General features: G+C 43.0%; 2 protein-coding genes across 2 annotated transcripts; both read right to left on the reverse strand.

Moving 5' to 3' along the window:
- Nucleotides 1-235: 235 nt before the first annotated feature.
- LOC310998688 (adaptin ear-binding coat-associated protein 1-like) lies at nucleotides 236-6,463 on the reverse strand. The gene is made up of 7 exons (XM_083988851.1): nucleotides 6,341-6,463; nucleotides 5,162-5,262; nucleotides 4,632-4,736; nucleotides 3,850-3,931; nucleotides 3,630-3,738; nucleotides 3,258-3,405; nucleotides 236-1,812 (listed from the first exon to the last, which is right to left on the reverse strand). Exons 1-7 carry the CDS (start codon nucleotides 6,439-6,441, stop codon nucleotides 1,700-1,702), a joined length of 759 nt encoding a protein of 252 aa, XP_083844977.1. The 5' UTR covers nucleotides 6,442-6,463; the 3' UTR covers nucleotides 236-1,699.
- Nucleotides 6,464-7,187: 724 nt separating this feature from the next.
- aicda (activation-induced cytidine deaminase) lies at nucleotides 7,188-8,851 on the reverse strand (the record flags this gene model as incomplete). Its single annotated transcript, XM_083989765.1, has 5 exons — nucleotides 7,188-7,238; nucleotides 7,344-7,459; nucleotides 7,629-7,911; nucleotides 8,011-8,176; nucleotides 8,832-8,851. 5 exons carry the CDS (start codon nucleotides 8,849-8,851, stop codon nucleotides 7,188-7,190), a joined length of 636 nt encoding a protein of 211 aa, XP_083845891.1.
- Between the last annotated feature and the right edge of the window lie 2,311 nt (nucleotides 8,852-11,162).

An 11,162-nucleotide genomic window follows, 5' to 3' on the forward strand; every position in this document is an offset into this window, starting at 1 on the left:
AATAAAATATACAGTAACTACATTTATTCATGAGTGAATTTGTTTATTTGTTCTTTTTTTAACCATCTGTCAAGAGGAAAAACAACAGAGTGAAGTTATAGTCATTAAGTGATATATTTATGTTTTTCTTTGCATATTCAATTCCATATACATTTCCATACACATATACAGTTTGAATAACAAGTAACATTTGGGAGAAATGCATATAATTGGAACAGTAAACAAACACTGACAAACATTCTTAGGGCTTTACACTCGCACACTGTGTGTCCCAGTCCGCATCCATCATCACACCACTTGTCACTGCACACCTGTCACAACACATGTGCATGTGATATCTGAGTAACATGACCCATCTCTTTGTACATAACAACATCACCACAAAACACTGCATCAAACACAGATGAACTTGGTCCCACATTGCATTTGTCTGAATCAGAATACCATTGACAACATTAGAGCTCGACATGGAATTGAAGTTCACAGTTAAAACTCGTTTGTACAGTACAACATGCTGCGATCCAGGTCGACAACCTGCTCACCTTCTCACGTAGAATTAAAGAAGAGAAGCCCTTCCCAGACGTGATGGGACGGCGCAGAGACACAGACCTATTCACTGAAGAGGAAAAGAGGTCATGACCTTAATGACTTACCAGTCACAGCGATAACAGCTGTGCTGAGTAGAGATGACATAACTTCGACTAACTCATCTCCATTCCCCCTGGAGGCAAAGATAAAAGCACTTGATGCCTCACTCCCCTTTGCTAGGACCCTGTCACATTAAGCACGCCTACTTCCCTGTCTATCTGCACTGATATACAGTTCCACACAATGTGCAGGACCCTTCCCCAACCAAATATATGATCAACAGCTGCATCGAAAACTGATATTTCCCCTCGTAAAGTGATGCTGTGGGGCAACACAAGTCCACTAGAGAGTGCTAGAGAGCACATCAACTGAAAATCAGTTACAGCTTAACAGGTTTCTTTCAAGTAAAATCATTTTGTGGTAAACTTTGCAATAACCTTAAACTATTATTAGACAATCCCTGCGTTTAATGCAGACTATGCATTACTAACTACAAAGACAGACTAGACTGTCAGTCAGTGCATATTGTCAGTCCCACTGCTGGAGACTTGAAGAAAAATAAGCTACAATACATACAAGTGACAACACCAATGGCAATACTTACAAACTACTGACAATATATACATTTAAAATAAATATTCTCTGTACATAAAATTAATTCGTTATTATACTTTATTCGTTTTCATCATCAGATGTTTCTGATTATGTCTCCTTTGATTATAATTCTATTGTTCTACTTGAAATTAGCAAATACAACATTGTAGAGAGGAGGAAAGGGCAAAGGCAGAATTCAAACAGGAAAATGGAAACTAGCGAGCTAGATACACGGGAGGAGAGAGGACAAACAAACCCCAAGAAGGATGATGGAAGGTGATGGCCAGTAGCTCTGAAACTGAATGTGAGTCTGTACTTTGAGGTGTGGGTGCATCTCGGGCTAAAAACCAGAACAAAGGCCATGTGAAGCTCAACTAAAACAAAAACAAACTAGTACAGGGGGTTACCCTGCTTGGCAGGGAGAGATACGGGACCCCGTACCGGGGAAAGCAAAGTTGCAAAAGTGGTGCATAAATTTACTGAGAGATAAAAGGGAGAAAGCAGAGCGAGCCTCTCCTCACTTTGAGGATACAGAGTCAAAGTCTCCCCACAGGTCTGAGCTGGCTGTAGTGGTTGGGTTGGATGGATCCACTGAGTTGGAGTTACTGGAGTCCAGGTCTAGCAAACAACCTGGTGGTTTAAAGAACAAACACAAAACACAAAGATGATGAACCTTTAAAAAAGGACAGGACAAACAAACAGTCTACAATGCAGCTGTTTCAGGAAATGTAAATTCCACTGATATCAATCTTTGTCTTGTGTGTGATTTGCTCACTTTGAAACTTGAAAGTTGTATTGTGTTCCGTGTCAGTTCACCCAAAAACAATATTTTCCCACCCAACCTGGTGGTATCTACCCGTGCAGACAGTTTCAGTTTTATATGCTGAGGTTTTGAGAATCAACCTCCGAAACCTCTACCACCACCTAAACACAATGGAGGTAAATGGGATTTCTATTTATGCTGCCTCAATGTTACTTTGTGAAACTCAAAAGCAACAAGTCTTGCCACAAAGAGTGCCCCTTTTACTCTGGATAACCCACACACCTTACTATCAAAGGTTCTCTCGAAGACTACTACTGTGTTAGAGTGCACAGGGAGACACAAGTAGAGATACATAGAAAAGCATGAGACTTTTTTTTTTTTTTTTTTTTTTTACTTTTTTAGGAGAAATCTATGTGATTTGCCATGTTAAACAAACCATACTCTAGAGAATAAGGGAAACTTTTTTAAAAGGGCATTTAATGAGTATTTTACAACTGGAGTCTATCTGTCATAGTTTTGGCTGGTGCTCCTATAGGTCAGCATAACATTGCACTCACCACCTTCATTGTAAAGACTGTGGATAGAAGTGCTCCACTGGAAACTGTTTTACAACAAACCCCAATGGGGCCAAGGAAATATAAGCATTCACAAAAGAACCAATTTTCCTCTGCTTCACATTGACCATTTACATGAACTTTCACTCTGTCAGATTCCTGAGGTGCCACAGTCAGGTCACATTTCCTGTCCCACTGTAAAAGAAACCGCTGTGCCTATCTAGAACATCCTGCAGGTTGAACATGAAACCAATCAGATAAGATAATCAGACAATAATAATTTCAATGCTCATCTGTCTTTAAACTCCCAAGAAACTGCTTTTGACAACTCTGTTGAGATTAAGAGTTTAGTTGAGCTGTTTCTGAGAATGATATTATTCTTACTCGTCCTTGGGCCAAAAGTATTTCAGGAAAATACAACTGATAATAAGCAAAATATATCCTTTATTGTTATATCAGTTTGTTGTTAATAGTGTTTATCATTCAATTCGATTTTAGGAAAGGTCTCTGCATACGTTTTTAGCCTCTTAACTCACCTTCGCAGGCTCTTATTTACTTGTACTTGGGCACTTTGACATTTGTTGGTATTTCATGTGTAGGATGAACCCCTTTGCCCCAGGCCTATAGCTGCTGACACATTCACTGGTGGTGCCAGATACGTACAGTGCATGTACACATACCAATACAAAGCTACACAGATACAGTATATCATCACGCACCTATACACCTACACAGTTATTGATATTACAACTACCTACCAGTGTCACTTCCTCCTGCAGACGGTTGTGTGTTATGATTGGTAGATCTGGACGAGGGGGGTGGGGCTAGCTTCCCCCCAGGAGGAGGTGGAAGGAGCCCGATGCCACCAGAGCTCTGCGGACGAGACCTGTCCCTCTTTTTTGATTGCTACAGAGGAGAGACACAAGGGTGAGCGTGTGTCAGTTTGCACTTAGGATACATCAAAACATTTGGTTAATGGTTAAGCGGCTAATCATGAATTGATTCTCAACAGTCACTTGATGTGGTTTCATTTGTGAAAGCAGGAGTATACCCATTTTGCTGTTCCACTAGCCTCAAACTTTACAGCCATTAACTAATAAGAAAGAAAGAAAGAAAGAAAATAAGATCACCCCAATATTAAGAGTAATGGTCTGTCCCTCTTTGAAGCCCAGGTCCAGTTTTGGAGTGGTGTCTGGAGCCTGCGCCTGCTTTTTAAATTCATTTTCCTGTTTCACCCACCTGCAGAAAAACCAGAGAGGGAGGCAGTCATTTAAAAACTTAAAATGTGATAAAATACATTTCCTTTTCAATGAGCTATGATTCATGATACACTTTAGAGCAGCTGCTTACTTGAAGTGGTCCTGAAGTGCAACATTGAAATCAAAGGCATCGCCTCGGTCTCCAAATCCAATCCCTATGAACGCACTGCGGCCTGTGAGAGAGATAAAGGCAACAAGCAAGGGTAAGTGTTTCTTAAAGGGATATTTCAACATTTTGGCAACTTCGCCTATTGCCATAATCCCTATAGTCTTAGGAGTAGGTTCATTACCTTTACCGTCGGTGCAAGCTGTTTTTAGATCAGCGGGGCAGAGACGTGAGCTGCTCAGCTAACGCAATGGAGACTCATGGTATTTCTACGTTTCACTCGTTTCACAAACTAAATACACAATCCAACAACTCCAAAACGCTGTTGTGACCTGCACATTTGCCACACTTCGCCAAAATGATGTAACATTACGACACATGAAGCAAATACTTGGAACTACTTTCGGTTTTGAAGTGACTCCGCCGAGCAGCCGTGTCGAGAATGTAGTTCCGGCTACGCATTTACCTCGAAAACAACTCTGCCTTGTAACGTTACATTATTATTTCATAGCGTGGTGAATGTGCAGGTCACAACTTGTCCGAAATATCCCTTTAAGAAATCTGTGTGGTAGCACAAATAAAAACACATCTAACCAGATAGTTTTTCACCATCATCTCCACACTACAATAAACCTTTCCCACAATTTACCGTCCAGATAAATACTGGTGGATCTCTGCCCTGGACCATGCTAGTCAAACATGTTAGCCTCTCAATTATGAGCACATTTACAAAATATTTATTGCTTAGCAACAAACAGTTTACTCACCGTTGTCATCCTGGATGCGGAGCACAAAGTAACGGCTTGAGTCACTGACTGTTTCCACTGTAATGCCAGGGTACTCATCCACTGGGGCCTGGGCAAACAATTCCCCTGGAGAACACAACAAAAGAAACATGTTTATTATCTTTTTGGAAAATGGTCCGGAGGCAATTTGGATCACGAAGAGACATTAACATTTACTATTCCAAATCGCCACTGAGAAAGGTAATTATATGTAGTTGTTTTTTTTTCTATGTAGGACACATTATGCAAAATAGGTCCAACTTCCCATATTCAGTTGTGTAATATGAGGAAAACAAGCACACACAGTCTGTAAAATGCTCTGCTAGAAACAGACAGAGATTATCAGGCTGTTTGCTTGAAAATAAACTGCATGCTTGGACGTGGGCTGGGTCACCTTGGAAGAGATGAGTAACAGAGCGGGAGATGGCGAACAGGAGACTACACAGTGAAATGATTTACAACAGCAGCAGTGCCAGTAAACAATGGCGCTGTCCTGTCTGCTTCTCTCTCACCAGAGATTTTGTCTTCCAATTTCACGTAGGCAACTTTGCCCCGGGCCGTCACACGCATGCGTCCCGTCCAGTCAGGAGCATCCAGCTTCCAGTCGGCAGCCCTGGGACACACACAGACACACACACAAATGCACGCACGCACACATACACACAAACAAACACAGTGGCAATCAGGAAGACGGTGTGATGTAGGTGAGTCTGTGACGGCCGATGTTGACATGGAGGGCAAGAATAGGCAGGAGAAACAGGAGACAGGAGAGGAAGTGTGTGTTTTGGGTGCATGTGTCTGTTTGTGTGTGTCATTGTTATGATTCGTCCTAGCCTCAGACACACTGCTAGTTATTTTCAATGTGAATGGAACGTGAGTAAAACATCACACAGGCATTTCACTGAGACCTTAGGGTGAAACTATTACATCATCTGCCTTACTCACTATACATATGGTCACTGGTTAACCAATCATGTGTCTCATGGGACTCAGGCCTATGCTACTGTTTGGTTGGGGTAATGTCCACTCAGCGGCAGCTGCAGCGGGTCAGGCTGACGGGAGCAGCCAATGAAAAATGGAGTAAACAATCCAATGTGAACAGACCTCCTGCATGGTCACTTAAAAGCATAAAGGCAGGTAACAACATTATCCCTCAATGAAGCATCTCCTCTTCATTTGCATTGAGCGGCATCATCCCTACCTAAGTGTCCTTGAGCAAGGCTTCTTCACAGCTCCACTAATGCACTCTGGGTGTACTACTAGCTAAAAGGTCAAATAGGCCAAATTACATATGATTCCTGACTTAATCACTTGGACGTGTAAGCAGCAGGGGACAACACTGTCACTGCTCTGTGACGCGCCATCGTTGGAGGAGAGCACATAAACACATGGACAACGACAGGGATGTATCTATCCCACCCTCCCAGTGTCTGTGGTGCAGATACGACCACCGTGTTTCCCATCGTGACCTTGTAAAAGCACCACATAAACATCCAGCGCACAACCAGAGGCAGCAGGGTTGTTAGGCCACTGTGCTCGGTAGTAGGTCGCCGAGGCAACGGCTCCTAACGAGCGGAGCTCGCGGATGCTGGGGCAGGAAGCTCGTTACCAGGCCGCCGGCTGCCCCCTCCCCTCCTCCTCCTCCTCCTCCTGCCCCAGCCCCCACCCCCCACACCGCCGCTCCGCCTCACCTGATGGCCCGGTTGGATGCTCTCGGTGGGATCCGGTAAACGTTGACTTCAGGTTTGACACAGAGCACCGACTCGTACTCGGACTGACCCTCGGTCGCCATCTTGACTTTTAGTCAGTCGGTGTGTACGCCGGTGGTGGTGGTGGTGACGGTGAGCCGTGTGTCCGTGCGGCATTAACGACGACGTGACCGTAATAGACGGTGTATGTGCGCACACTGTGGTGTCAGTGATGCCCTTAAAGGGACATTCCGCCTTAAAAAATAAAAAATAAAATAAATAAAGGTAAGCTCACTTATTTTGGAGAGGGCCTGTCAACATCACACGAGGAGCTCTGTACGTTAGTCTAGAGCTGAGCATTTGAAGGCCTCACTTTGTGCGTTTTCAGGGAGCTAAAGCGATACAAAAAAACTTTTGGTTGCTGTTTATGCTATTTCCATATTTATTTTCTCATTCTTTTAAAATTAAAATAATAATAATATTTTTTTTATCCATACGATCATGGGAGTGCCCTCAATGCTTAGCTGAATAGCCTAATCTTTGAATTATATTTATGGGATGTGTTGGGTGGGCTCACAGCAGGCCAGCTAACATAACTTCAAGTTCAAAGCATAAGTTGACATCAGTAACACAGGACAGTATCATTATATATGATTTTATTTCACATTATCATATTGATATATTGCAAGCAGCAGCTACACAAAGTTAAAGCCTTGCCACAACTTGAAAGCAGTTTTTTCTCAGTTTTTTTCATTTGATTCTCAGTTAAGCAGTTGTAGTGATGGTCGGACCAACATGTCTTTACTCTGACATAATAGCAAACGTGTTAACAGGAAGTCACAAATATTTTTCACAGTCCAAGAAGTTTGAAGGCATCCCTCAGATCTTCTGTTTCACCTGGCTGAGAAAGAAAGAAAAAACATGTTGATGTAATTATTGTGTTTTTAAACACATTATTACAGTTTTGACCAAACCCTGTCATTTGAAGAGGGATATCATCTCCTACCTGGAGGATACGTTGAAGTTTTCTAGTAAGACGAACAGAGTTTTGGTGCAGCTCATCCCAGGCTTTGAAGTTACTCTGTTTACGAGCCACAAAGGTCTGCCAGCAATAGAAGAAGTCTGTAGAGAAAGGAGAAAGTAATAATTGATGATGGCATCCAGAGAAGTATCATAATAACTGGAGAGAAAAAAACTGATGTAGATGGAATTTGTCTTTCATAATCTTCCATTTGTTTCTGACTCTGGAGAAATATGCATGTTTATTTTAATATTTCTATTTATGCCCCACCTTTGTAACTCATGACTGTTATGTGCACTCCAGCTTTCTTCAATATCCTCAGGCCCTCTCTCTCTCGGCTGTCCTCCAAGTCACAGAAATAAAGGCGTGAGACGAAGATCCTGAGGCGAAGGTTGGGCATCTGGTTTAGGAACTGGACCAGCCTGATGGAGCAGTTGGCACAGGGAGACCAGGAGCAGAACCAGGTGATGGAGTAACTGAGTCTCCTCTCTCCAGCACCCCCATCTCCCCATAGACCAGGACACAAGGCTCCAATGTAGCGCAAGAACAGCATCTATGGAGAAATAAGAGGATGGAGGGGGGGAAAATAATTTAATTGTCCTGTACTTTCATATACATCTTATGTTTCCCTATTTTCACCCAAATTACTTACTTCTACATGGCAGCCATTACGATTGCGGAGGTGTCCAAAGTCAAAAGTCATGGAGTCTGGGCCCACTCGTCTCTTCACAACAAAGCAGAGGTATGTCTCATGCCGGCCCCTTGCCCAGCGCACATTCTTGTAATGGAAGATAAACTTTTTTCGGGGCAAAAGCACACTGAACGAGAAAAGGAGCACATTTCATTAGCTAATGTCAGGAGAGAATGAAGAACAATGAACACAGTAGCCCACTGACAGTATGATGCATTAACAAAAATCACAATCACCATAAAAATACCATCATCATTAGTGGCAGATAATTTCAGTGTTATGTAGCAGACCTGTCATTTTATGCCAGGAAAGTCTGAGTCCAATTCTATTAAGGGACTCATTAAACGTCCACTCTAACGTATTACTATTCAGATGACTCACACATTAAATCAAGTTTGAATCCAGTAAGTTAGCAGAATAAACACATGTAAAACTTGTGGTTAACCAAATGTGAGCAATGGACAGTCAAAAGACAGCTAACATTCACTACTCTCTCTCACTCTCACTTTCACAACTTTTACAGTAGCTGATTGTTTAGCACACATTAATTCTGAAACCTTAGTTAATAATACTCAGTAGCATAGTGTCGTAATTAATCAAACAACGGTTAAAGAACATCAGATATTAGTATCAACGTATGGCAGCATGATAAATATATTCATAAAAAATGTAGTTCTTAAAAAAATATTCTCAATCCCTTAAATAATACACACGTGCAAAATGTATAAATATAGGTCAGACGGAAAGACAACACGCAGATGAAATGTATTCATTTTGCTCACCTGTCTAGCTTAGTAATCATTTTGAAAGACGCGCTTTGCTTTGTCACGCGGCGGGCATGGGTAATAAATGGAGGTAAATGAGAAAGAGTGAAAGTGTGTGTGTGGCCTTGTACGTGTGTGTGTGTGTGTGTGTGTGTGTGTGTGTGTGTGTGTGTGTGTGATGGGGGTTAAACGGAGGGAACTGAGAGCATATACCTCTAAACATAAACATCCTGCGTACAACAAAGACTGCTTCTGGTTGGACAGAAAGATTTTTCAAAGCAAGTTTAAGGGGCGTGATAGAAAAGAAAGAGAGAGATTGTATTGTCTCCTCACTGAACAGGGTTAGGGTAACCCTAAATTCTCTAAATGAATCACTCTTCTGCCAGTTTGTTTAAGGACAATGTGTGTGTGTGTGTGATTTTTTTTTTAGAGAAATCTAACATTAGTTCACACAATGGTTAAAGTGAAGCCATTCTTTTGGAAGACGGCATTGAAGGAAATTTAGTGGGGAGACATTACACAACACAGATTTTTACAAAATAATCAGAGTGACCACACACGCGAGGAGTGTTTGACGTGATTTGTAACCTTTGGAGTTTTTCACAGACGTCAGGATGCTGTGCCAGCTGGCTGGAACTTTCCAAACACTTAAGACCATCCAGTCACCAGCCCCTCCACTTTTGTTTTCCCACATCATACAGTAAGAACTTCCAGATACCTTCTCACCTTGATCTTCAGAGGGATTGCCACCAACCCTTTCCACCTATCTGGCCCACCCACCCACCCGCTCCCTCCACCCATCCCCACCCTCGAGGCCCCAAGATTTGGTGGAGTCATAGGCGTTCCCAGACCTTGGAGGCCCTGACACCTACTTTGTCCTCTGATCTGGGTTTTCCCAAACTGTGTCAGGCTGGGAGCAGAACTGTAATCGACCTCCCTCACCCTACGTGTCTGCTAGACTGGCCGGCCAGCTGACCGACCACAGTGTGTGGATAAATCTCACTCATAAGCCTTTGAACCATCAGATGCTGTCATCCGCCCTTGCCAAATCAGGATGTGTATTATTTTGCTCTCGTCTTTTCTTTGCTCTGTCTGTTTTAGCTCTGGCTGCTCACTCAGTGGTACTACATGCAGGCATCCTGCTTTCCCATGACTCCCCTCACCCTCTCATGCACTCTGTGGTTTGGGGAATTCACCGTTTCCCAGGGTGGCTGTTTTTGGAGCTCATCTGCACGTTTATGTGCGCATGTGTGTGTTAACCATCTGTAGGAGCATGTCATTAACACAGTCTATATGTTATACATCATCTGGAACAAATTCATCTAATTTATCCTGTGATTGTGCGGTGCCTCAAAATTTGGAGTGATTCATGTGTATGTGTGTGTCTGTATGCCCAGAGCAACCTCACTTCATATTGCATTACTCTGACGGTGCACTAAGTCTAATGTCTCTGCTCATTTGATCTTGTGTGCATGTGTCTTTTCCTGACTTCGAGAGGCTGATCAAATGCCAAACTATATGAAACCACTTCCCACCCTGCTCTCTGGGTTTGACCACAGCTGACCAAGGTCATCTCACAGTCACACATGGACACTCGCATGCACTACCAACCCTCTTGTGCACCGTCTGTGTGTGTGTGTGTGTGTGTGTGTGTGTGGTGGGGTAGTTCAGTATGGCCAGACATGGCTGTGCATTTAGCCCATAGTCAGGGGCAGAAACCGGATGTAGGAAATGCCAAGTCATACTTTCCGAAACCCACCCGCCCACACCCTGCACTCGCGCGTACGCACACACACTTACACACAGCCATACCGTGCAGACGCACATGACCACAGTCACAAACAGACTTTCTTTCCAGTGTGTGAACTCACATCTGTTTCCTGACAACAATAATAGCTACAGATCGGGCGGGTAGAGGCCCAGCTAACAGGTGTCTGCTTTTTGACAGTCAGGAAGAAACAACCTGATGACCAAGAAGTGTCACAAGTAAAAATACAGATTTTCACAATGTGGAATTGACCCGACCACACACTTAGCTGTGCATGCAATAACACTGTTGTGTCACTGCTTAGCTCATTCATCACTTAATTAAAGGACAGTGATTTTCCACAACAACTTGCACGATAACGGGTTTGCATTAAAACACAAGCTTATATTTGTCTTCACATCAGGTGAGATATGCTTCCTTCCCACACACATTAACATTGTACAAACATCCTGTGGTGTTTATCTGTGGCACGTTGATGCTATACTGACATAGTCTGAGGTTAGAAAGTAGGGTGATTCGCAATGCAAGTGTGAGGGCTGCTAACCATATTCAGGTTAGCCTCAGACTGGGGCTGTGTGCAT

This window comes from Trachurus trachurus (assembly GCF_905171665.1).
Source record: "Trachurus trachurus genome assembly, chromosome: 16".
NCBI lineage: Eukaryota > Metazoa > Chordata > Actinopteri > Carangiformes > Carangidae > Trachurus > Trachurus trachurus.

Coding starts and splice junctions, on each gene's coding strand:
- LOC310998688 (XM_083988851.1), bottom strand. CDS start 6,441: ATGGCGACCGAGGGTCAGTCCGAGTACGAGTCGGTGCTCTGTGTCAAA. Junction 5,263..6,340: donor GCATCCAACCGGGCCATCAG/GTGAGGCGGAGC, acceptor TGTGTGTCCCAG/GGCTGCCGACTGGAAGCTGG. Junction 3,739..3,849: donor GCACTTCAGGACCACTTCAA/GTAAGCAGCTGC, acceptor GTTTTTCTGCAG/GTGGGTGAAACAGGAAAATG.